At 37.5% G+C, this 27549-nt stretch overlaps 1 protein-coding gene across 2 annotated transcripts in view; it reads right to left on the reverse strand.

Moving 5' to 3' along the window:
• LAMA4 (laminin subunit alpha 4) overlaps positions 1-27549 on the reverse strand; it is a 133963-nt gene that overhangs the window by 11858 nt on the left and 94556 nt on the right. For both annotated transcript variants that reach the window (XM_008514782.2, XM_008514781.2), the window contains exons 16-31: positions 25700-25816; positions 23957-24136; positions 21389-21528; positions 18451-18627; positions 17651-17796; positions 16685-16847; positions 15660-15793; positions 15013-15184; positions 12131-12262; positions 10867-11009; positions 9174-9312; positions 8574-8711; positions 6732-6865; positions 5370-5534; positions 4448-4601; positions 360-547 (exon numbers count right to left, since the gene is read on the reverse strand). In XM_008514782.2, coding sequence (XP_008513004.2) covers positions 360-547; positions 4448-4601; positions 5370-5534; positions 6732-6865; positions 8574-8711; positions 9174-9312; positions 10867-11009; positions 12131-12262; positions 15013-15184; positions 15660-15793; positions 16685-16847; positions 17651-17796; positions 18451-18627; positions 21389-21528; positions 23957-24136; positions 25700-25816 — 2422 coding nt within the window. The remainder of the gene's footprint in view (positions 1-359; positions 548-4447; positions 4602-5369; positions 5535-6731; positions 6866-8573; positions 8712-9173; positions 9313-10866; positions 11010-12130; positions 12263-15012; positions 15185-15659; positions 15794-16684; positions 16848-17650; positions 17797-18450; positions 18628-21388; positions 21529-23956; positions 24137-25699; positions 25817-27549) is intronic.

Genomic DNA, 27549 nt, shown 5'->3' on the forward strand with positions numbered 1-27549 from the left:
TATTCCCATTTACAATCTGAAAGCAATTTGTATGAGGGAGGGAAGGTGATATGAAGGTTAGAGGATGCATCATTTGAAATTTGCCTGTTTCCTTTCTTTGTCTTTTCTTCTTGATAAAACACAGCAAACTCTTAGGAGAATGTTGTTTCACGTACCTTACTTTTGGGAAAAAAGTCACAGAGTATGTAATTTATTGGAAAGTACGAATCATGTACTATTTAGTATTTATTTTGATGATAAAAGAATAGGATTAAGGTGGCACAGAAAGGAAAGATCATAGGAAAAAGATGGCATATGGTAAATAAGGATGAAGCCCAGCCATAGTGTTAAGTTTCTGGAAGGAGAGTGTGTTACTTTACTTTTCACCAAAATCTCCTTTTAAGTGTTCAAACTCTTGGCGGCTGTTGGCGGTCCCTCCATACTGATAGGCGTGCTCTATGGCTCTCGGTCTGTTGGAAAGCTGGCAATGAGAGTCTCTTGGAGCATTCCGCTCTAGGAATTTCAGGCCAGCAGGATCCCATGAAGGTGCATCTTTACTTTTCCCGCCCTATAAAAAAAAGGAAATAAATCATATTAAGGTATAAAAATGACACACCAGCAGCAAAAATTCATTTATGATCCTTACCATTAATAATAATGTGATTAAAGTGTATATTATTTGTGCATTTTCCTTTCATGAAATATTAGCCCCCTTTCTTCTCTCCCTCAACCGCCCATAAGCAAATGACAGCTGTAGCAACAACAACAAACAACAATATTGCATGTTAACACATCCAAAATTCTAGTCTGTGATAGTAAAGTGGAGCTAAACTGAAGCTATAGAGATAATTGCTCTATCATTTACATTAAATGCACAACTTAACCAACGGTAAAAATGGAAAAGTTGGCAATAAAATAACCCTGAGAGAATCAATCAATAAAACCCTCATATCATAGTTTCATAGTATCACTTTAACTCATAGATTATTATTGACACATGCTATGTAAAATGTTAACTTAATTAGCAACATCTTAAAAATATTTTAGGGCAGGGCATTGAAAGGATATAGGAGTATCGTACACAATCTGAGAGAATTTTGAATAGTGAGGTCCTACTAGGGGCAAGAATCACGAATTGGAAAGCCAGGAAGAGTCAGGGCAACTCCTTTTCTGGATGTTTCCGGTATCTCAGCTTGGTTTTGCTGAATGTCTGCTTTCATTCGTCTTTCTCTGCAGGACAGCTTTCCGCCTTTTTCCTTTCTCTAAAGCAGCTTTCTTTCTCTGTGCATGATTAACATAGAGCTCTTAGGTTTACATGCTTTCTGTGCAATGACCAGCTTAGTCTAGTCTCTCTTTAAGTTTCCAAGGAAGAGAATCTGATAGCCCAGCTTAGTTCACATGATCTATCCTGGTCCAATCATCTATATCCAGGTAGACGAGGTCATGCATCTAAAATACTGGCCTGCCTGGTGGGTAGGGAATCAACTCTCAGATAAGGGAATGGTTGGCCAGATAGCCCAGAATGATGTTTCTTGCAATATATAAAATGTTCACTATCATATTAAACACCAAATGAGAAACTACTTTCCTAATTAAATTTGAAAACATAAAAATTATGAAAAAATTTCAAGCTGGACCATGAGTGGTAAGACAGATATTCTTATATGCTCATAGGGGAATATAAATCAGTGTTATCTTTTTGGAAAATAATTTGCTTTGACCCAGTAGTTGTACCTCTAGGAATCTATCTGAAAGATTTATTCAGCAATATGATCAAAGATTAATATACAATGATCTTCACCCATAAAAGGGAGAAAACTGGAAATAACCAAAGGTCTATTAATGGTTAAATGAATTATAATAAATTTATAAAATGAATATTAGGAAGTTGTTGTGAAAATAAATTATTATAAGCCCAAATTGTTGTGATTCAGCCTGAATAAAAATTTAAACCAGAGGCCACAAGTTTTTCTGGGTAGCTATTTAAGAAGCTATTGATACTAGGGTCAATACGAGAGAAGATTAGCAAACATTGACATTCTAGTTACCAAAAAATATAAATTAAATCTATGGTGATTCTGTATCTTATTATTGCAAAGTTGAGTTTCTAAGACTATTTACTGGAAAGGCTAAGAGGTTTCCTATAATATGGAAAAGTTTGTGTTAACAGTTCCCAAGACCGTTGATTGTAACCTGGAAACCATGAATATTTGATAGACAGATTCATATAGAAAACTATGTTCACTTAAAGAAGTATATTATGTTAGTTTTAGAGGGTTGATCCTCCTTGTCAACCCACGATGTTAGCCTGCTGCCAATGATCTACTGATCAGTGCTCAAGTGCCAGCTAAAAGATTTTCAGGATAAACCTTTTAGCATCAATATATGAAGGTGACAGTAAGACTGCATCAGAATTTCATAGTCTCCTCTGAAAAATCTTTCATAGTGTCCTATAGCAAAATCCTTCATAAAAATCAATGTTATCTATCTCCCTAACCACTTTATCGTCTTACTTGTGAAATTCAGGAAGGGATCCAGAAAAAGTAGTAAGGTTTGATTATATGTGAATAAAATTATTTTATTAACATTGATAAATCATGTGTGGACAAAGGAGAAGTTTCACGGGATTCTAAAAAAGTGGTCCACATAGCTGAAATATATGGGGAAGTGCTCAAGACATAATGGTCAGTGAAAAGCCATCAGAAGCGAGAAGCTGGTAGGGATGCTTCCCTCTTGCTGATGGTTCAGAAGCCAGTCTTGGAAGGAAACTGATTCTTCCCCTGAAAAGATGCTCAACCTCACTAGCGTTCAAGGAAATGCAAACTAAAACCACAATGAGATGTCTTATTTGTCCATTAGATTGACAAAAGTATAAAATTTTGATTATATCCAATGTTAGCCATTGTGAGGGACAGTAGATTCTTTCCAATGCTGTTTGTGGGAGTGTAAATTGGTATTGCCTCAATACTGAAACCACACATTCCCCTAAGCCAAGCACTTCCACTCTAGGAATAGATCCTCCAGAAACACTCGCAAGGCTTTATAGAGATAGGACAGCGAATATTCAATTCAATGTTTATTCTATGCCAGGCACCGTGCTCAGAGCACTTCATGCATTAACTCATTTCATCCTTATGACAATCTTATGATGCAGACCACTAAATACTTATTGAACACCTACTACGTACATTGTTCTAGACTCTTAGGATGCATCAATGAACAAAACAAAGGAACTTGCATTCTAGCAGGAGACAGACAATAAATTTTAAACATAATAAATAAAGTCTATAATAAATTAAAATGTGATAAGTGCTATAGAAAAAAGAACAATTAGGAAAAAGCAAAGGAGACCAGTAGCACTGGTAGAAGTCAGGACGGGCTGGTATAAAATAGGAGGTTACACAGGCCTCACTGAGAAGAGGAGAGCTGGGCAATCCTACAGGAGGAGTTGTCTGCTCAGATATTAGGGGGAAGAGTGGCCCAGGCAGAAGGAAAGCTCGAGTTAAGACCTTAAGGCAGGAGTGCACATGGCTCATTCTAGGAATAGCCAGGAGATCACTGTGGGCAGAAAAGCGAGTGAGGGGAAGGGGCCTTTATAACATAGAGCCTCTTACGACACAGTAGAGACTTGGGCTTTTATTCTGAGTGCAGTGGGGAGCCACTTTGAGCAGAGGAGTGACATGACATAACATATTTATAAGGATCTCGTTGTTATGTTGAGAGTAGATTACTGGGGAACAAGGCAGAAGCAAGGAGGCCTCTTGGGAGGCTCCAGTGGGAGGCTATTGCAGTAATTCAGATGAGAGATGCTGGTGACTTGGACCAGCGTGGGAGTACTGGCACCTGAGTGCATTGGTAACACTGGACCAGGAAGGGGATGCGGAGGGGTAGATTGAAAGAATAGGAAGGAATTAAGAGTTTCATTCGTAATGAAGGCAAATAACATACCTACTAGGAGCAAATGAATGAGAAAGAATAGAAGTCAGAGGATGCAATTTAAGAAGCCTAGATTTTGATGATGGAGCAGCTCTGGTTGATGTTGCAGATCAACTGTCCATGTGACTGGTTGAAGTGAGGGTCAAGGCAGGAGGGGAAAACAAGGGTAAGAGCAGAAACTATAGGAATTTCTGTGATTGTGACAGCAGCCTGAGATTGTTACATGAAAGCAAATGATATAGAGAATTAGAGTACTAAATGATATATTATATATACAAATTGTTAAGTTCTGAGCAATTTATAACCATTATAATGAAAAGTAGTTGGAAGTACAAGTAAAAGCTGATTCAAACTGTTTCTTGGGAACAAGAATTGAAGCAACAAAGCTAGTGAACTGGAATACGATACTACAAGAATCCTACTTTTCATATGAACACAGGTGCAAACAGAAAATTCTATAAAGCATCAGTGTTGAGAGCTGTGTGCACAGAATATGAGGGCAATTGGGAAGTTGGCATAGCAGATCTTTTACCTTTTTATTCTGACTTGTTTTAGGCTTTGAGGAATTTTTTCCTTTTTTGTGAAGGAGAAACAATGGTGAAGACTCAATGGGACACTCATAAAGAGAAGTGTGGACCTTTTCAGAATACCGCTGGAAATCTTCGACCTCCACATCTCTGTCCAACCTATGTTCGTAACAGAGGAAAATGTCTTAAAAACGTTCTTCAGAATTAGATGATGAAAACTATGGAAGTCAAAGAAGCTTGGCAATTAAAATCTTCTTGTGTGTGGCGAGTCTTGTATTCATCAACCACTATCTTAGTCAGTGCCCTTTAAATGATCATTTAACCAATTAATCAATAACCATGTGCCTGGCACCAGCACATTCTGACAGATGAACATATTTTCCCTCACTGTGCTGGAGATTGGGACTCCTCTGTGTTACTTAATCTGCAGTAAATTCCTCTCTTGCTTATTCTTGTACTCAGGGAGCACTCATTGTCTTTGTTAAAGACCTAGATTAACGGCTTTGCTTAAAGTCATGCATTAAATTAAGAAGACTTAAACCTCTAACAGAATTTGGGTATGTTGCTCTGTACTATACCATTAATAATAAATCTGGAAATAATCACATCTACTATTTATAGCTTGCTGTATGCCAAGCGCTTTATGCGTGATATCTCATTTAACCCTCACAGGAAGGTGCTATTATCTGCACTTTGCAGGTGACAAGATGAAGGCTTACTTAGCCTAGGTTACATAGAAATTAAAGGGCAAAAAACCTACACACAAACCCAAGTATGTCAGTTGCTCAAGCATATGCAAACTTTTAATTACTACCATCTAATGCCTTTGACAAATTTTACAGTTCTCAGTTTTAATAATGTAAATAATTTCATTATTGACTGATCTTTATCAATCATGCAGATTTATGAATAGGAAAAATATTATACCTGGTAAAGTAAGCATTACTGATACAGCCGGTGAAATTAGCATACTGGGGACTGATGGGTGAGCCGCCGAAGTAAAACTTCTTTTCACCTGCTTGTGGCTGTTCTGCTTTCCCTTTGGTGGGGTTCTTACTTCCAAGTCTGCTTTTATCTACTATCAGTTCATATCTGCAAAGGAAAAAGCTTCTTTACACACCACACAGCTAATATTTTACCCTGAGTTCCATTCCAGGTTGCAAGTTTTCTCATGGAATTGAAATGGAACATCTGGTCAGTGAAAAGACAGTGAGTTGCCAGACTCCTCACGAGGCCCAGGATAAATGGTTGGATATTTTTACATGCAGAAAAGACCCTCCAAACCATGGCTGAAGTTTAAACCCATAAAAGCAAGTTCAGATGACTAGTCATCAGCATTTGTGTGTGTGTGTGTGTGTGTGTGTAAAACATAACACAACTCATAGTGATCACTTAATCACATTTGCGGGAGACCATTTTCATTGTAAAGCATGTTGAATGGTTTTGATCCTTTTTGGAAATGGAGTCTAGAAAAGGCCTATTAATATTTTCTTCTGATGAGAGGGCTCCACAGAAGCGGACACAGAGTAGCAGCAGTCTACAACACAGGTTTATTTCTTACTCTAGAAAGCTTTCTTAGTATGGAAGAGAAATTCAGGACGACATTTTTTCTTTTTAAAGATTGTCATCTGAGCTAACATCTGTTGCCAATCTTTTTTTTTCCCTCTTCTTCTTCTCCCCAAAGCCCCCCGGTACATAGCTGTGTATTTTCAGTTGTGGGTCCTTCTAGTTGTGGCATGTAGGATGCCGCCTCAGCGTGGCCTGATGAGCGGTGCCATGTACGCGCCCAGGATTCAAACTGGCGGAACCCCAGGCGGCCGGCGGGGAGCGTGCGAACTTAACCACTTGGCCATGGGGTGGGCCTGGTACTACACATTTTAAAGATAAAGTTAGAGCTTTTAAAACGTGGCCATCAATGTAGCATTCTCAATTGTTTAGTTTAAAATCTAATGAAACCAATATTTACTGAGCTCCTATGTGCAAAATACTGCACTCGACTCAGTAAGTACTGTGTGTAGACACTTGCTTCAAGGAGAGTATAGCCTACGGTTTTACTGGAAAAAAAAACCTTTATATTTCTGTCAAGTAATTTTATAGTGATTTATTTGGCATATCTTGGGTATTAATAGCAAGTTTTTTAAAAAAAGAAGCTAAGTAGTTTTTTCCACTAGTTTTTGTAAGCATTGGAAAAATAATTGATTAGCCTATTATTCATAGTGGTCATTTGACAGAATCATGCCCTACAAAGAAAGCCATCTGGTGGAAAGAATATAAAGTGAGGAGTTGTACCTTGTGGGTGAGACAGAGGTGATGATAAAGTGGGACAGCCCGTCATTGTACCGCTTATCTGCCGACTGCACCTTGATTCCCTTTACATCCATGATCACAGTGCCGTTATCCAGAGAAACGGAGAACACGTCTGACTGAAACGCAAGCACAGGTTTTTAAGGAGGGAGGCCAGGGATCCCCAAGGTGGGCACATTTTTAACATTTACTTAATGGTATTGCTTAGAGGAACACATAGTATGAGAAAAGCTTGCTTGTAAAATAATTTCTATAAACAACAACACCACCACAACGCTCTCTGGCTTGTATGGGTGTTGCCTATAAACTTAGACATGTTTCAACGGCAGAAGGAATCTCCTATATCCTGAACTGAAGATTTCTGGTGACTTTGTCTTGCTGAGAGTTATCCCAGTGTCACTTTCCCAACTCAGGCATTTCTACTCCGTCATTAGTCTTCGCTTTTTAATCCCTTTTGAAAACGCAATATTTGAATCTCCTTGAGGATGTAGCTAGATGACTAGGCAAGGGTTAATTTGCTAGTTTGCCTTTTTAAATGTTTCACTTTTCATCTATAAAGGCAGAAGAGGAATTTTAAAAAAGCAGAAATTAACCTCTCTTTTTCTGAATTTGCTTATTGCTTGTTTTAAAACATTGCAAAAGGATAATCTTGCTTTTCTTCCCTTATATGGGCGCCACTCGCCACAGTGAGCCCTCACAATAACCACTTTTTGTGGACGAAAAATGTTATTGAACTAACCATGGTAATTTGAGGCAGATTTACTGGCAGAGGTCCCATGAAGTGCTTTGAGTAAATTCTCATAGATCCTACTGATCTAAATTAAATTTGATATAAATGCGACAGACACAAGGTAAAGTACAAAAAGTAAAAGTTGCTTTCATAAGTTACATTATGACCTGGTGCGTCAGTGTATATGTTGGTGATAACCTTTTCATAGACTAATCAGTTGCATCTCAGGGACACCAAATTTCTATAGATCTTATTTTATTCTTGAAATAATATATCAACATAAGCTGAGTTCAAGCATTTTATAGCACATCTAAGAACAGAGAAGTATATTCTTTTTACTGTCTTAATAAATTAAAACACACATGTATTTGTTTGTTAAAAACACACAGAGGTTTTTAACATTTTTTGAGCCATGGACTCCTTCGGCAGTTTGGTGGTACATATGGACCCCTTCATAAAACAATGTTTTAAAATGCACGAAACAAAATGTATAGGAATACAAAGGAAACCAATTACGTTGAGACGCAGTCTCCAACTATTAAAATAACAAATCTGTGATATATTAATATATGTACTTCTTCATTAAGGCATTAGATAATAAAATCTAGTAGCGAATCTAATAAATACTGTAATTTAGAAGTAGCAATGAGCAGAAATGATATTTTCAGATATCTGTGACAACTGTTGTGTGAAATGAAAAATACCCATGGTTTCTATTAATGACAAAGTCACAGATATTTGCTACTACTACTGTGGTTTGTTGCCAACATTCACAGTTGAGAAAAATGCTCAATTTTAGTTAGAGACAATAGAGATGCAGTTTTTCCCCACCCAAGTCCACAGACCAGACCCCCCCTCCCCCCCCCCGCGAATGCTCTTCATGAGTCCTTAAGGTCTATGAATCCCACGTTAAGAACTCCTGGTGTGCAATATATACAATATTTTATAAAGTGTCTGAAATGAAGCATTCTCTGTGTGTGTACATCTGAGTCAAAAGTAATCTGAATCAAAAATCACTTTGAACGTGCTTAAAAAATATTTTGAATAGACAAAACAATTATCGCAGAGAAGTTTCCTGGAGAAAAACAAATACTTACCCCAGAAGCATAATAGAATAGTAACCCATTTGGCTGTAATGTTCGGAAATTGAAACCTCCTTCAAAGCCATCGAAGAAAGATATTTTCTGAGTGGAAGCAATGAAACTCTGTCCATTGAAATACGCTCTACGAGATATCTGTGTGCCAAAAAAATTGAATACAGTGTTTTTGATAATGACCAAATACTTGAAACATCGGTTTGTCACATACCAAAGGCCTTGACTGCTAGTTTCAGTATTAATAGTTTATGTTTAACTTCTGGTTTGTACTGGAACTCGGGCATGTTACCCTTCCTTCTGTGTGCCTGTAACAGATGGGGTTTCATCTTCTCCAATTCCTCCACTCTGTGTGACTAATGATGCTCACGCAGCCTCTCTGGCTTTTGGAAGCCCCACCCATTGAAAACTGAAGCCACCGGACAAGTCACAGAGGAATCCCACAAGCCTTTCTAGCTTAATGATTCTTCTTTCTGCTGGTGGCAGAAAGGAGCCTGAGGTGTACCCAGGATCACAGAGAAGCTGAAAAGAGCTCTTCCAGGTTTTGAGAAGGATAAGTTTTGGGTCTATTTATTAAAAAGCTTTTGATTGACTGGTACCTACAAGAGAGTCTTCTGGGCATCCATAACCAACTCCCAGGGTTTCTGTCTGCTCTAACAAATTGAAGTCTTTCTTCTGGAACTGGAAACCCTTCATGCATCCTCTGAAGTTGATATCTAGGGGAAGGTGTGCTCTTAAGGTCCTGGAAAAGAAAATCAGTCTTCACTGATACAGCCATAATGGTGATGATGATGTTACCCTGCATATGTAGGCTACGAAGTTTGATTTTCTTTATAGGCATTTATAATAGCTTTATAATTGTTCATATTCTCATGCTTTCTGTCATAAGCCCACAGTCATGTCTAATCTTTGCCTATAAATAGCTTTATTCTGAGTCAAGCCAGTTTGTTTACTTCTTTATAGTTTTTGAGATCCTTTAACTTACATTAGCTCATTTTATCTTTATAACAATTCAATAAGGCAGATGAGGATGCTGTTATTTTCCTTTTACTGATGGTTATTAGGTTGAACCACAGGGAACTGACATATGTGTAGGTCAAAAATGGTTGATGCTTGGTAATTTCACATGGTTTAACCTATAAAATTAAACTAAGAAATATTGTTAATTTTTTATGTCACAAATGGTAAGTTAGGATTGGAACCCAGGTTTTCAGTCTTCCACTAAGCCACTTGGGTCATGAACTCATCTTCCTGGCCTTATTTGCAATACACTGTAATCAACTAAGGTTAGAGAGATCTCTTAGTGAATGTTGGGCCTTGGATCAATAGGAAAGTAAGAAATCCTGTTTATAGGTATTGTAAGCCTATTACCTATCAGTATGCCTAGTACGTAAGAGGTTCCCAAGAACATGTTATTGGATATTGAATGGATGTGAAGTCAGTTTTGACCAAATTACAATGGCTTCAATGTATTTTAAATGAAAACTGGCCAAACAGAGGGGTAACAGTCTTACTATGTTCTGCTCCTACAAGATCACACCTGGAGACCCACGCTAATTGACAGACTGGGTGCATATAACAGCCACCATAATGATTAAAGGTCCCATGTGGCATGGTTGAGGGAGCTGAGGAGGGTATTTAGTTTGGAAAGTAGCTTGATGTTAGAGCTCTATCCCAGACCAATTAGAATTTCTGGAGAGAGGTCATGGGCAATGATGTTTATAAAAGTTCTCCAGGTTATTATAGCGAGAACCACGGTTGAGAACCACTGGACTGGATTATCCTAAAGTTGTCTTTCAGTTTTAAGGCTCTCTGATGCTATGAATTAATTGTAAGAAGAAGTTTTGAATACATTATTCTAAAGCTTCATTATACATAATACAAAACACCTTGGATAAGCTTAAAAATTTTGGTACCCTCAGATGCTACTTGAGAGTTCAGATAAGTTTAAATTAAGACTAAAACAAAAATAAAGGGACACAATGCTGCTTTCTTTTCACATAATACACATGCCATACCTTTCCTCTTGCTGATGAGGAATATTGCATTAGTCTATGTTCTAAGAGTAAAACAATTATTAAAGAAATCTGTGGGTCACATCTACTAGATGCTAATTGAAAGGGGTCATGAGGACTGGCTGCAGAGGGCCCGAGGGTACATGAATGTGTGCACATGTGCCCATGTAGAACTAGCAAAGGGGAGTGCTTACACCTTTTACTAGCTCTTTCCTGGATGTCGAATACTCAGTCCAGTGCATCATTAGGAACAAACAGCTACTTAACAGAAAAAAACTTACCTGGATTGTAAGATTTCTGGGGGAGCCCCTCCAATGTATATGTCTGTAAAAGGTATTTTCATCTTTTCGTTATCCATGCTCTTGACATGTCGTCTGTCAACTACCAAAATCATTTTCTTATCGTTGTGGTAAATGATCGATATCTAGGAGAGATAATATATGGTAAGTTTGGATCACTGCTTAACAATCAGCTTTTTGAAGATTACTATATATTTTCATTATTATGGTTATAACAGCTGGGTCTCCATGTTCTTGTGCTTGTTTGTTCACAAAATGGGGAACAGATTTTCCTCTTTTACTAATGGACGTGAAAACTTTTACCTATATAACCAAAAGTTCACATTACCTGCAGAAGGATTTCCATAGGGAGAGAGAGCTAGTCCAAGAAAAGTTTTGTCATGAGACCAACTGTTCCCTTTTGCCCCTTTGAGGGGATTTGAGAAAGAACTACAATAAGCAGGTAGCTTCTCGACCCCAGAGTGTATGTTACTAGGTGTCATTTTTTGGTGACATAGTGAGAAGCTGTTAATGACTCTGTGAAAATGCTAGTCAGAGAAATAGTTAAAATATTCTTTTATTGTAAACCATCCTCATGAAGGCTGTGGAATTTAAATTGAAAAGGGAAATATGGGCTCCTATTCTCTGCATTTCAGTTCAATCTAAAAGATATTATGCTTTTTATACATTTTATTACATTGTAGATTTAAAGCAGCTGTTAATGAAAAAAGAAGTATATTATCAGTACACTGCACATCTGTTTCAAGACTAAAGAGTATTCTTTGTAGGTTCTCTTTATAAGGAAATCTACGTTAGTATTTTCAAAGCTCTGGATAAATGCTTTAAAAGGAAATTCTCTGTTTACCTATATCTACTCTTTTTACATTTAGTGGGGCTCAAAGAATAAGTAAAAACATGGCTGTGTTTCTGCACTCCGGGATTTTCAACAAATGTATAGAAGGATTCTACAGGAGTGCCATTGTAATCAAGATACTGAGCATCAACAGGAGCCTTCGGTCAATAAAGTAATTAAAATGAATCTTTCAGTGACTTTCTTTTAGAAACGTCAATATGACGAAAACATCCATTCCTTTAAAGCAAATGCTATCCTGGAGTCAAGTCGATGAAGGCCCTTCAGTTGGTCTTTGGATGTGAAGATGTTCAGTTTAATCATTTTCCCACCTCTCGCATTTGACCATCCGACTAGACCAATAGATCTAAGTGCAAACAAAACAAAACAATCCACCCAAACTGCAACGATTTGTACCTCATGGTATTTTGCATCATTAATTTGAGCTTTCTTCAATGTATCTTCAAGATGCACAGGGCCATTGCTAAACCCGAAGTCATAGAACACGTGCAGGTAACCATTGCGCATCTCCAGGCTGAAAAACATGCTCTGTGGAGAGAAAGAAGTTGTAAGATGTGAGCATCCGCCATTTTGAAAATATGGATTCAGCTGAATTTGAGAATAACAAGGTATTCTTTGTTACTGAAATTGTTTGAAAACTAAAGAAGTCTCATAAAATTCTTATTATGAAATAAAAATCACAAAATCACAAGTACTTCCATAGCAGAAGTTATCTTATATTAAAATACCAAAGTGTTAATATTTATACACAATTTAAAACAACTATCTTCTGTTTTTCTAGTTTACTGCATGAGTTAATGAAATTTTAAGTTTACCTTATTGACTTTGTTTTTTTTAAGATTGGCACCTGAGCTAACATCTGTTGCCAATCTTCTTTTTTTTCCTTCTTCTTCTTCTCTCCATAGCCCTCCAGTACATAGTTGTATATCCTAGTTGTGAGTGCCTCTGGTTGTGGCATGTGGGATTATATTATAACGCCTCAGCATGGCCTGATGAGCAGTTCCATATCTGCGCCCAGGATCTGAACCCATGAAATCCTGGGCCGCCAAAGTGGAGCTCATGAACTTAACCACTTGGCCACGGCCTGGCCCCTTGACTGCTTAAAAATCTTGAAAACGGAGTATTATAGGCTACACGTATTCAATTGCCTTTCCTTTAACTAACTTTTGAAAGTTATAACAGGCTAATAGATGTGATTGCATTTCATTTTAAGAGAAAAATTGGTAATATTGAAAAATAATTCCAACGTATGCTGAAAAGAATCCCTCCAAATTACCAGGAAATATGGATATAAGAAAAAGAAGCCCACTTTTGTATAATTTTGAAACAATGGATTTATGCAAATAAATATAAAATTATTATGCACTTGAACCACATGATGTTTGTGAACCAAAGTAATTCTGTAATAAAGTAATTTACCAGTAAGACTTGCTTGTTACAGAAGGTAGTTTGTAGGTAGAAAAATTCAATGGATTTGAAAAATCAGGTGTTGTGGTAAAGTCCCTATTCTATAGAAAGTGATCTCTTGAGTGGAATTTGTACACTCCTGAGAATGTTAAAATCAATCCATTGGGGTGTAGCAGAAATGTTTCAACTATTTATACTCATTTTTAAATTATAAAATAGAGAAAGAAACTAACCTTTAGTATTTAATACATGGATTGACCCTGGGTCTTCAATTCATCCTTTGGATGGATGTTCACGGAATTCACATGGTATGAGAGGTTTTGAGCGTGGAGTTCCACACTTGAAGGGCTGATGGTGCTCCTCACCTATTTTTTTGCTTTTAGCCCTTTGCAACTGATTGCAATTTATGTGCGCCTGGTGACATGAATTTATGGGCGAGATGGCTTAAACCATAAAATAGTTACAGTGATTTCCTCTGAGATGCAGGGCTGTGAAAACATTTTGAGACACACAGATGTGTGCAGATTTCTTCCTGCAAATTACTGAAAATGCTGTCAGGTTTAAAGAGAGTTACGCATTTTTCTTTTTAAAATGAATTATTCTAAATTTGTTGACCTTTATTTGTGATGACAGATGTCTTTCAGCAGTGTGAAAACCACTAGTTATTAAAAACAAAGCGTACTTGATCTGTCGCTTCAAGGTAAGGGTATTATAACAACGGAAGAGAAGGTAACTTTTTTTTTGAAGATGAACCATCTCTGGAGAGATGTTTTTAAAAAATACACTTGGAAATTTTTCTATTGTTAAGTGAATTTGTTGATGAAAACAATATAAGTGTACCACCTATAAAAAAAATCTCATATTTGCGCTATTAAAACATTACTGGAAAGAAATTTCTAACCTGTTCAAAAATCTTTCAAATGAATATTTTTCAATGGTCTCAAACTCTTTTGTTAAATTTTACAAAAAGATACAATATCCGATTAGTTAGCAAGAACTGACAATAGGAAAATGGAAATGTACCAGTCAAATTTGAAAGACAACTTTTGCCAACTGGTAAATGAGATTGAAAAATGGTATCATGATTTAGTACGCATAGCCAATGGTATACAGCTTACATTTTTATTTTTATGAGATTCTTGTCCAGTTATGACAGTCAATAAAACTTAGTATTGAAATAAATTGGACTTAGGACAAGACTTTCGAATTGCTGTATCACAAAGTGTGTAACAAGATTTTCAAAAATACTTTAGCATATTTAATTACATTGCTCTCACTAACACTGCTATTAATAATAATTTTTGTATCTTTAATAAATAAAAAATATTCTATTTTAGTTCACAGTAATTTTTAAATTTTATGTATTTTATTTAATCTTTATATAATTTGTTTTTTTATTCCTAGTTTTGAATTTTATATCCATATATAGTATACGTAAATTCTTTATAAATCATTTACATGTAAATATGTATTACATATATATGTATACATTTGGTAAGCATGCAAGTTTTTTTTTACTGATTAGTAAAAAGCATGCAAATTTTTGTTTTTACTGACTAGGGTATATGATTTAAAAAATCATTGCCAAGTTTCTGCAGACATACTGCTCGTGTAGATCTTGGTGCTGATTTTTCTCAAAATTCCCTTAGTTTATTAAAGGGCATATTTAATATATATTCCAAACTGCATTTCAGGACTTTTATTTATTGCTGATATCATTTCCCTGAAGAAAAAAAAATCCAATTTTGCTTTCTAAACTAAAACTTCGGTTTGATGGCATGATACAAAATCAACCTGGGAAGGTGTCTGGAAACACGCATAGCAGAAAGTAAAGGAATAAAGGAGAAGATGTAGGACTTTCATTTACTCACTCCATTGACCATCAGGAGGATAAGGCCATTGTCAGCTGGTGTTCGAACTTCTATGTCAAAGCGAGTCACCTGACCAAACTTCCCTCTCCTTGTGATGTCCCTCACCACAGCATAACTAGAGCCATCGAAGAAATAGCTGGCAGCCCGACTCTGAGTGAAGGCCAGTTTATCTCTGAAATAAAAAAGCAAGGATCATATGAACAATACAGTTTCTCTTATGCTTTTCGAGTGAGGCCCTTTTCACCCATTCTCCTGATATCTTCCACGGACTTTACCGCATTTAAATGAAGTTCCTGATGTTTGCATGGGAGACATAAAGAAGTATTTATAGGTAAGTTACAGGAATTGTTTTTAACAGATTGCTTCTCTACCCCATGTGCTAAGACAACAGAAGTCTCCAGTGAAACCTCAGTCTCTGGAGTCTTAAATCAAAGTTGCAAACAAGTTGTTTAACACTTTTAATACGAGTGCATGCTCCTCTATGGTAGAGAATAACTGAAAAGTTTTTTGCAGGCATGATGATTACGCAGTTTCAAAACTGGTTTCCTCAAAGAGAAGATTGAGAACCTGAGTACTGACCTACACTTGTCCTGTCTGCTGCTTTTCCACAGCCATCAAAGTCTTCAGTACTCACAACACGTTCTTACCTGGCGCAGGGCACTGACTTGGAGGGATCCATGTTGTAGATGTGCTTAAAGTTGTACAAGCTGATCACATCGTTATTCAACGTGGCCAGTTCCAAGCAGCCAACGAAGCCAGGCAGGTTTAAGCTGGCTGGGAGCTGTGCAACAGACAAAACAAGATGAGCTGTCCCATGGTCATGTTTCACCCAGACGACACAGAACAGACAAGGAAACAAATAGCAGGTCAAGGGGACCTACTCATTGACATAAATATCTTTCTAGACCTGAACGTGTGTCTAGTCTATGCCAGATCGTTTAGATAAACAATGATTTTTCAGTTGTGCACATCTTAGCAGAAAGGGTGTGATTTATTGAGCATACACTATATGCCAGTCACATGCTAGACAGTGAATTCTTGACCAAAATCAACCCAATGCCAGTACTGTGCGATAGGCATTCCTGTTCTCATATAAAGAGAGGAAAAGTAATTCTCAGAGAGGTTCAATAACATACCTCCAGCTAGTGAGTAATAGTCCTGGGACTGAAATCCTAAATCAACTCCCCATCTTCCAGGGCCTTTCCTTTATCTGCCTTTCATCAGGTCTCAGACTCCCCCTAATCCCCACCCTCCCATCCCAGGTCTTTTATTTTGTGCCTTTATTAGTTGAGATAATCAAAATTTTGACACTGCCATCTGCAAAGTTGAAGACTAGATACAAACTGTGGTGATACCCACAAGGTACAGACGGTCTTGCAGCAGGTGGGGGGGATGTTAATTACCTATGCATGTGTCAGAATGAAATGGATTGATATTCCAGTGTTAGCTACAGCTTGAAAGCATTTGACACTATGAAAGTACGGGAAGCCCAGACCAGATTTATCTACCAGATTTATAGATCCTGCTCCAGAATGCGATCACCCACTGAGATAAGCTCTTTTGTAAAATATCAAGGTTTCCATCCCGCCCCCGCATCACTGTAGGTTTTATGGATTTTTAAAGTTAATCATTGTAGATTTGCAGTAAGACAAAATATAGCTGGATGGCTCACCTTGAAGTTTGAAGGCACCCCGCCAACATAAAACACGGTGTCCTCGGGGTCCAGATCCAACAAGGAGTCATCTCCCGCAAATTCTCCCTTTTTAATAAACTTTTCCTCTGCCGTGCTACTTAGGCTTGGGACTGTTAAAAACACCTTTCCGTGTTTTCCTACCCTGTTGAGAGAAAGAATTTTCACTCTTCATTAGCCAGATAATTTATAGAAAATATGTTTTTTTAATGTGAAAATGTTACTGTTCTCTTATCACAGAATTGGTGATTCGATTTTGTCACATCCGTTAGCGCTTACAGAATGTCAGCAATCCACGGGAAGGGGAAAAAGATGTTCCATTTTGGCCTTAAGTCATAGATTGGCCAGGTAAAAAAATCTCATAATCAGATTGCTGTTTAGAAATGGTGACTATTTTTTCTAATCTTTTTTTTTCCACTAGGGTATTTGGGAAGGAATACGGGAATAATGGAAGAAGAGAGGCAAGAATAAGGGGAAGAAAATGCTGTTTATAACATCCACGGGAGGACTGTGAGTGTGTATGAGGGCATTCCATAGATTTCTTTTTTTTTTCTAATTAAATGGGTTCACTTTTTTTTTTTTTTTGAGGAAGACTAGCCCTGAGCTAACATCTGCCACCAATCCTCCTCTTTTTATTTTTTTTAAAGTTTGGCACCTGAGCTAACAACTGCTGCCAATCTTTTTTTTTTTTTTTCTGCTTTATCTCCCCAAATCCCCCTGGTACATAGTTGTATATCTTAGTTGCAAGTCCTTCTAGTTGTGGCATGTGGGATGCCACCTCAATGTGGCCCGAGGAGTGGTGCCATGTCTGCGCCCAGGATCTGAATGAGCAAAACCCTGGGCCGCCGCAGCAGAGTGCACAAACTTAACCACTCGGTCAGGGGGCCAGACACTCCTTGGTTTCTTATGAAATGTGTGTATGAGCCCTCTGTCACGAACCCACGTTACCTTTCAATCTTGACAATGCTGAAGTGAGCAGGCCAGGAACTGACAGGCTTGGAGTCCAGGGGAATCTCTACATCCTTAGTTCCCAAATTATAAACGTATACCAGGTTATCATTTTTGATTGCAAGACCCATGTACTCTTTTTTGGCCTGAAATGTCAAGAAGTCACTTAAATAAAATCCATATGAATGAATATCATCCTTTGTTCTCATTTCTTTACAGGACAATGAGCAATCCAAATACTTGGCTGTACACAAGGCATGTCTAGCCTGAATTATTACCAAAGCTCCTGTTAGATTGGGCAGCGCCTCTTCCTTTCCAGCCTCCCTGTGGCTGCATCAGTCCACTGCCCCCTGTGCTTGCTCCAAGTGCATCCTGGACAGGGAAGCAAGCAGCTGTAGGCTTGTGGACATTTGACGGGTGCCAGGAGTGTGTTCACCTTGTCTGGTTAACCCAGGGATATAAGGCAGCCTGCCCAAACCAATCACTATGCATCTTCCAACAGGATGCAGCATCAACGATAATAGGCCCTTGTATTCCAAAGGTCTTTGAAATACTACATTCAGACTCCTCAAAGTTAGCAGTGTGAGGCTGATATAAAGCAACTCTAGAAATATCCCACATAGAGAAGGAATTACTTGTTCTTAAATCACTGCTTTAGTCTTGGCATTAAAATGATCTATACCTTTTCAGTTACCAGAGCGGGAATTCTGTCTGTGTAGGTAGCTTTGTTTTAAGGAAAGAGAAAAGCACCTATCGTTCCTTTTAATATTATTCACTCTTTTAAAACTTCATGCTCTTACGTTTTTGCTTCCGAGGTACAGGATAAACTGATCAGCAGTCCCAGCCAGTTCTGGCTGCTTCACAGGAGGAGGTTTCATGTACAGGCTCAGAGATGTGAAGGTCTTCAAGTCATCCATACTGGTTTTGGGGTGCACTTCCACCGCTGACTGGCCGTCAAACATCATGGAGACTTGGATCTGGAGTCACAAAATTATTCCGTTAAAAGTAGTCTGCGGAAATGGGCATGGGACTTTCACATACTTCTCAGCTGCCTCCCTCATTCCTTACGGGTCTCTGAGCTCTACTGTCCTCCATGTCTTTATTTATTTACTTATGCCCTGACCTTGTTGGAGAAGAGATTTACGGCAGGTTACAATGCAATAGTTTAGATTCAAAGTTGGGAGAAAGAAAGCAAAAATGGGTGACAAAGTGGGTCCAAGAATGAGAATAAATATGAATTCCATAAGGAACTACACAATTGGTTGGGGTGAACTAAACAGCTTGAAGGGATATCTGGTCAGTTATACAATTCACAAGGCCATACAATTAATAACTAATTTCAGGAGAAATGTGCTCGGTATATATTGGGTACTAATAGCTAGGACTTTCTCCCCAGGGTCTTCAAAAGAGGAGCACGAGATGAGGCTGGAGGGGAGGTAGGGGAGGACCCTCTATCCTTCTAGGTTATTCTGGCTGGTCTAAGAATTAAATTGACATGAGAATAACAGGAGAAAATCAAATTTAATAACATGTATACATGGATGAAACCCAGGAAATTGGAGTAAGTTGCTAAAATGGCTGAAACCATCACCTTAAATACCATCTTCAGCTAAAGACAAAGGAGGATGTTGGAGGTAGTGGTTTTGGAATTCAAAGGGGAGTAAGGGAATTCACATGGAGTTGGAAAAGCAAACGTTTGGTAAACAAATGTTTGCCATGCCTTGCAAAGACAATGAGACATGGAGAGGACTTTGATCAAAAGGGCCTTGCTAGGTTTCTCCCTGTCTACCACACCCAGTTCATATTATACTATAGTTATCTATGGTATTAGCTCCTTCCTAGAACAGGACTTCTATCTTAAATTCTTTTAGGCAGTTAGTGGGGAGGTCAAAGTTTCTTCCTGAATCTTTTGTTCTTAAAAATAATCAAGCCAAAGAGACACATTTTGAGGTAGCAAATTCTGCTCCCCTACAGCTGTGAACAGCATCATTGACCATGTATGGACAGTTGGGAGCAGTCTAGACACACCTTCGAAGTCTTAGACTGGAGTCTTAAAACCAGGCTCTCCCACTTACTGGCTATACAACTATGAGCAAGTCCCTTAACTTGCAGTTTCCTCATCTGTAAAACGAGGACAATAAGTTTGTGTTGAGAATGAAATAAGAGGATAACTAAAAAGTGCCTTCCAGTGCCTGGCTCTATGATTATAATAATTGTAATGATGAGTTCATGAAGCTGTTTCTTATAATGATTCTCAGAAAGGCATCACAACAAAGCACAAACCAGTAAATGTATTTCTAAGAGGCCCAATGGGATATACTGAGCTGGGGTGATTGGGGGTGATTTCTGGAGTATGCAGAAGTGGATGGACTGTCCATATCCAGGCCATTTATGCAAATATTTCTGCATAATTAGATGTATTTACATCAATTAATTAATATTTATTTGGTTAATACTGATGGTCAGTGAGCTCAAAATTATATTTCCAAGTGCCTAGAGTGCAACTGACCTATGTTGCCAGGTGAGTAAAGAGCAATACATCTTAAGAAACAATCAAGCAGTGTATGAGATTAAAGTCTTTCTGTAAAAATTGAGAGTCTGAGAAGGATGTACATCTGCACAGAAATCATCTCCTCTGGGGAGCTGAGCTGCCTCCCAAAGGCACTGCCAAGACTCTATTTAGAAAATGATTTTAGGTGATTAAGGCCCTAAAATTCTACTCCATATAAATAAAATTACCAGAGAGCGCTCACAGAACTTGAGCTTTGAAAATGGCATTTCTTGACAATAAAACTTTTTGAAATGCTCTTCGACGTATTTAAAAAAGGTAACTCGTGGTGTAGGATCAATTATCATATATCATTTAAAAGTTGGGTATCTTTAGCAAGAATAATCTTCATTATAAAATAGGTGATTTCCAACTCTTATTTCTGTCGGTCATTAGGGCCAATAGACCGTTCAGGCCAATTCTTGATTGAGAAAATAAAATCATATAATTTGGTTGTAAAAAGTTGTTGGTCTATAAATCAATAAGAAACCCATTTAAAGGAGGGCCAAGAACCAGCTCTGTTTTGCCACAGTGAAAATGTTCATTGTTGTGTCAGGTTATGTTCCTACCAACGTTGGCACTAGTTAGGCTGTTGCTGCGTTTCTTCTACATAAGCATCTCAGAACAGGGTTTTTGTTGAGATTATTCAGTTTAGCTGGTATGTGATTCCTCAGTTAAGGCTGTGGAGGGGTCAGTAAAAGCTTCATATTATCTATGTTGTACTGGAGAATTTTTTAAAGAGGTCGATGGGCACGATTATCCCATACAGTAAATGCACTAAAACAACTGTTAAAATAATAAATAATAATAATTACACATTGAGTCTTCTAAACTCAACTAAAGCCACCCTTTATTGGGGTTGGCTTTGCTCGATTTTTGCTCTATGAGCTTTGTTGACTAGGTTAACACGGTGGTTCTTAGGCTTACCCATTAGAATCCCTTGGGAGCTTTTAAAAAATACAGGTGCTGCGCCTTCCTCCAGAGCCTGATCTACTGCTTTGAGGTTGGGATCAGGAATTGGTTAAGTTTTCAAAGCTCCTCAAGTGATTCTAAGGAACAGAGGGAGCTGAGAACTACCGAGTTGGATAATACAGCAGAAAGGTTCCAGGCTCTGGAGGCCGCCCGGGGGTGGGAGCTCAGCTGCGTGTTCTCAGTATCACGAATGACTGATGATTCCCTTCATCCGTTACCTTGCTGGCGACACTTCTGGTCTGAGCGATGAGCTCTCGGATCCTCTGGATGCTGGCAGAAACGTTGCTTGCAGGCCGCTTCTGCTCGACTGTACGAAGCTGATCCAGGAGCTGAGGGACAACCTCTGTCAGATTTCTTACTGCAGCCAATAAAAATTAATCACTTGAGTAAATATATTAATATTAAGTCTATTTAAGGAATCAGATAAAGAGACAACAAACACTTGGTCACTTCTATTACAACTATAAGAAATTATTTTAAATCCTGCAAAATTAATAGTTAAGCCCAAAGCATAATCAGTTCCTACTTTGTAGCATCTATGATACATATTGGTCTATAAATTGTATGCAGAGTAAGGTGACTTATAATGTGCCTTTCTAAAGGGCAGGATCCACAACAAATATGCAGATATTCCTTTCCCCACGTGGCACAGGTTCTGCTGGCATTTCTAACATAACTGATATAACGGGTCAGAAGGAATGCTGCCAAAAGGAGGAGCGAAGGTTGTTTTCCAGGATGTCCGTTCATACACGACACTGCTGTGAGGGTCCCACCAGGGCAGAGCCAGGTGGAGGAAACAGGTAGCACCCAGAAGAGTGGCAGTTGTGCTCAGGTGAGGGTGGGCAGCCATGGTATATGGGCCCAGATAAGGATGATGCTATGAGCAGATCATATTGACTCTTTAGATTATGTATTTTTTTTGGATATGTAACATACACAAAGAAAAGAGCAGAAATCAGGGCACAGCTTGATGAGAGAAATCCATAACACAGAGAATGGCATAATTTTCTCCAAAGTTTCACGGACTAGAGAAGCGGTTCTTAAGGTGTGGTCCTAGACCAGGAGCATCAGTGTCCCAGGGAACTGGTAAGAAACGCAAATTCTTTGGCCCCATCTCAAACCTACTGAATCAGAAACTCTGGGAGGGAAGCCCAGCGATCCGTGTTTAATAAGCCCTGCAGGTGATTCCGACGTACACTAATCTTTGAGGACCACTGACCTAGAAATTGATTGTCTTTTGGGTATTCTCCTACCTAAGGGCAGAGCCATGGTCGTGGAGCATTAGCAACTGGACAAGAGCAAGCCTCTTACTGGAGCCAAACTAAACTCAGATTCAGGAGAATATGCCAGCAAGGACCAAGGGAGCATCTCTTTTCTGGACTTAGGAAACACGGTGATTTTCCAGCACAAGGAATGGAATAAAGCAAAATAATAGCAATTATGAGTTCATTGTGTTGATTAATACAGAGGTAAATATTTGTTATTTGGATCACTGGCCACAATAGCCATTTTATAGTATAATAGTCTTTGAAATATAGCACATTTTATTACATAAAATAAAGTGTATGTAAAGCATTACATAAAAATTTTGATTATGGAAATGCATAGAAGACAGGATCACCTTGCCCTCAATTCTCTCAGAAAAGGGGAATTACCTTATATTAGAGTCTTCATAAAGTTTCTTATATTATGGTATGCTTTTTCATTTATTTTGTATTGAACCACAAAATGCTATTTGAGGAAAACACAGTAGCCTGAAACATCTTCAATTCGTGCTAGTTCTGGATGCCTATTGGAATCACTGACAGGACTCGTGAAAAAGGACAAAAAAAGAACACGGATTTTGTAAATAGTCCTGAGTGAATACCTTTATAAATGAAAATGCAGGATGTCATATAGGCAACTCTTTCAGAAATCAAGTTTAAAAGCAATTAAGTGAGCGGTTACATGGAAGAATTCATGAATGTATACTTAAAAGATGAATGTAACAGAGCTACCTTCCTGTTATGGGATAAAATTTCTAGTGACAGATCAAATATAGATTCATAAAGTTGTTTCTTAATTAAGATGAAAATGAAGGTAATATGGTCTGCAAAACCATGTTGGAGAACTGAACATTCTAGTCACGACAAATACCATAATATTTAAGAGGTATGAAGAGACTGAATAAAAATATGAGAATAGTGAAAAGGACATTTCTCAAGTAATATGTAACTTTAATATCTATGTGTAACTAAATAAATTAGGTAGACATCAAAATATTTCATTTTCATTGCTATAAATCTGTCTTCAAGTTGGCCAACAAACTATTCCTTTTAACGGGAAGCTTCAGTTGTGTTTGGCCATATTCAGCCCTTGTTGGTAATAATCTGCTTTATTTGGGTAAGGAGAAAGTAATGCTGTTTAGTAAATTTTTTTCCTAAAAGCAAACCAGTATTTTGTTGAAGTTATTTACTCTAACATGTGATTGACCTTCTTCCCCAAAAGATCAGTCTTACATTGATAAAAATAAAAAGTGCTATCACTATTTCACCTAGAAAAAATATATGACTTTTTACCAATCTATCTAGCGTTTATTTATGTGAAATATATATTTGTAGTTCATATATAGAAACACACACATCGATAGATGAACTGAGCAAAAGCTTTTCTCCTTTTCTAAGCTAACTTCCACAATATTTTAATCTAAAACCCAAATGAAGAAAATTGCTTCTTAACAGAAGATGTGTAGAGTTTAACGGTCACTTCCTCAACTGGATGCAAATTGAGACGTTTCTAAGTGATACCTGCATCTCTAGCGGAATCCACTGCAGTGTTGTAAGCAGAAGAGTCAAAATTTTGCAGATTCTGTGACCAGTGGGTTAGATTGCCAGCCATGGGGGCCGTTGCCCGCTGGACTTCCATTGTGGTCTTGTTAGCTTCCTCGGTGATCAACTTGGACTGATTGAGGCGCTGCTGAGCGTCACCTTCACACAGAGCACAAGGACATTCGCTTTGCAGAGAAGCACGACATTTGTTGGGAACATTAACATCCATTTACTCACTGGGATAAAACAGATCTCAAATTTTGGGCTTTTAATCCAAACTAAGATCTTTAAATACATGTTAGTTATGGTATAAGTTAGGTACACAAGAATCCTGTAAGCAGTATTAATAAGTGAGCTTGAAACCATGTAGCTCACTTAAGACATTTTCAAATTAAGAGGTAAATTAAAAAAAAGAGTAGTTAGTATTTCCTCAGGTTAGAGACCTGATGAGAAAGACATGGAAAATGCATACAAGATTTTAACTCATAGAATGTTTATGTCTGAAATTCATTGTAAATATCACTTTCTTCTGTGTGGAACACCTTTTGCAATAAAAATGATGCTCGAATACAGAGTAAATTACTAAGGAAAGGTATTTTTGAACAAGAAAAGCAAGTTTCAAAAGAGTGTATATAGCAAAATTCTATTTTACTAAAAAGTTACATTTTTAAAATAAAAATAATATGTTTACAACAAAATGTTTTTTTTCCTAGGTCATGAGATTATAAATGATTTTCTTCTCTTGTTCTTTCTTTTTCCTTATGTATATTTTCTAATTTTTCTATAATGGTCATGCCTTCCTTCTGTAATTAAAAAAAAGTGAAAATCACTCAGGTGAGGTTGTGGCTTCAATTTCTTAAAGTAGAGAAACATTGAATTCAACCTCACATGGTTTGAACTCTGATGCATGTAGCTGTGGATCCTGGGTCTGCTTCTTTTTGGAGCTGCGCCTTTTGGAGCAAGTTCCTTAAGCTTGATAAGCCTCAGAGCTCACATGAGCCTAAAGGCAATGGTGACACTTTCCCACATGAGAGAATGTATGGAAAACACACCCAATGCCTAGCATGTGGTAGCTCTGACGATGCTCATGACAGCGAATCTCAGTGGATGACACCTTCCTGGCCAGGGCATTGATGTACTACAGCACTGTAGTTGGGTTTGCTCCATGTAGTAAAACAGCCACAGCTGGCAGCTGTGTTAACTTTCTCTATGCTCGGGAAGGCACTTCTGCTTCCAACTACATTTTTCCGAGATACCGCTGGAGTCCCAGATTAGGCAAGAGGAGTGCTCTTGTTTCTCTGTTTGGCTTGTTGGTCTCCTTGCTTGTACTATAAGAATGATGTGACATGTAACAGGGCAGTTGTTTAAAGATGGGACTAGAGAAACCCAATAACCAAATTAGGGCATGTTTGTTAATGAATGAGGATGTTCACAAGAAAGTGGGTTGCCAAATAGTATAAGCAGCGTGTGATTCCATTAAAACATACACACACACACACACACACACACACACCGATTGGTGGAAAATGCTCTTAAATTTAATGGTTAGCTTGTATAAATGTTTTCTACGATTTTCTGTGTGTGTATGATGAACACAGTTTTTTTTGTCATCCGAAAACAATACTTATTTATAAAAATATTGATAGGTAAGGGATCACCTAGTCCTTCCTGAAAGGTTTATCTTAATACCAGTGAACAAACAGATGAGGCTGTGATCGCTACCTCTCTCCGTGGCTTGTAGTCGCTTAATGGCATCATTTAACCTGCTTTTAAGGGCACTCTTCCTTGCTAGCGCTCCACCCACACGTCTGCTGGTGTCCGCCACTGCCTCTTCGTTGCCTGTGGAGAAGAAGCAGACAAAAATCTCAGAGGAGCCAATACACTAGGAAAAAAATTTCCATTTCAACAAGGAAAATTCTGATTTCTACCATGGAGTCATCTGCAATATTCTGACTATGATGTGAACGTAGAAAACCAACGCTGGAAAGAGCCAGATAAGACGTACAGGATTGCAGAAAACTTGTCACACTGCTTGGGAGTGATTTAGGATGCTCATAAAAGTGACTCATAAAAGGTGTAGAGATAATGGCTAATTTCTTTGCTTGAAAAGTATAGCACTGCTGTGACTAATAAAGCTAGCAGCACAATTGATAAAGAGCTGAAAAGAAAAGATCTATCTGTATTTATGGGGATGACTGGTTATATAAAAGTAACTGTTTTAATAAACTTTTAATTGATGTACAACATACATTTAGAAAAGGGCACACATTATAAGTGCACAGCTTGATGAATTTTCACAAACTGAACACAAAAATATAACCAGTGTTCAGGTCAAGAAAATAGAACATTATTAGCACCCATAATTCCCCGAGGCCTCTATGATTACCCAAAACTGAATTCTATCTCCACGTGTTAGTTGCGTCTTTCTAAAATCTTATTCAAAAGAAAAGATAGAGTATTGTAATTTTTAAACGTTTTTGTATCTCTGTCAATTTCTGTAGAGCTATGTCTTGATATCTGGTAGCTTAAGTCTTCCAACTTTGTTTTTCCTCTTCAACATTTCCACAGAAATTCTAGAATCATCTTGAATGTGTACATACTGTTCTGGTAATTTATTTGGTATTATATTGAATCTAAGGATAAATCTGGGAGCATTGTCTTTTTAACAAACTAGAGTCTTCCAATGAATAGTTTTTATTTATTTTTCTTTAGCTCTAAGTTCTTATTTTTATCTCCATTTATTTAGATCACCTTTAATTTTTTGCAGTAGTGTATTATTGTTTTATGTGTAAAGATCTTAGCATCTTTCATCAAATTTATTCCTAGTTATTTGAGACTATTGTAAATGATGTGATTTTAAAAAGTTAATTTCTAATTAGACATAGAATTAAACTGGGTTTTCACATATTGAATTGGTGATGTGGGGCATCCTTGTCATGTTTCCAATCTTAGTAGCAAAGCTTTCAATATTTCAGTATTAATATGCTTGCTGAATATTATTTTATTATTCTTTATGAGATTATGGAAGGTTCCTTCTATTCCTGAATTCTTTTTTTAAACATGAAAGGGTATTGAGTTTTGTTAAATGATTTTCCTGTATGTAGTGAGATGATCATATGAATTTTCTTTTATATTCTGTAAATGTGGTGAATTACCATTGATGTTTTAAATGTTAAACTATCCTTGAAATCCTGAAATAAATTCAACTTGATCACATATTACCATCTCTATGTATGATAAACTTGATTTGTTAATGTCTTGATTAGGATTTTCACATCTCTATTTACGAAAGAATTTGGCTTATAATTTTCCCTTTTTATAATGTCTTTACCAGGCTTTGGTATTTAAGTTGCATTGGTTTCATAGAACAAGTTAGAGAATATTTCCTCTTTTTCTATCTTCTGGAAGAGTTTATAAACGAGTGATGTTATTTCTTATTTAAATTTTGGAAGAATTTACTGATGAAGTCATCTGAGCCCTGAGATTTCTTTGTGGGAAGGATTTAATTACTGATTAAATTTATTATACATATGTATGTAGGTACAGTTCTATCAGATTTTCTATTTCTTCAT

The sequence above is a fragment of the Equus przewalskii genome, chromosome 9 (assembly GCF_037783145.1).
Source record: "Equus przewalskii isolate Varuska chromosome 9, EquPr2, whole genome shotgun sequence".
In the NCBI taxonomy this organism is placed as follows: Eukaryota; Metazoa; Chordata; class Mammalia; order Perissodactyla; family Equidae; genus Equus; species Equus przewalskii.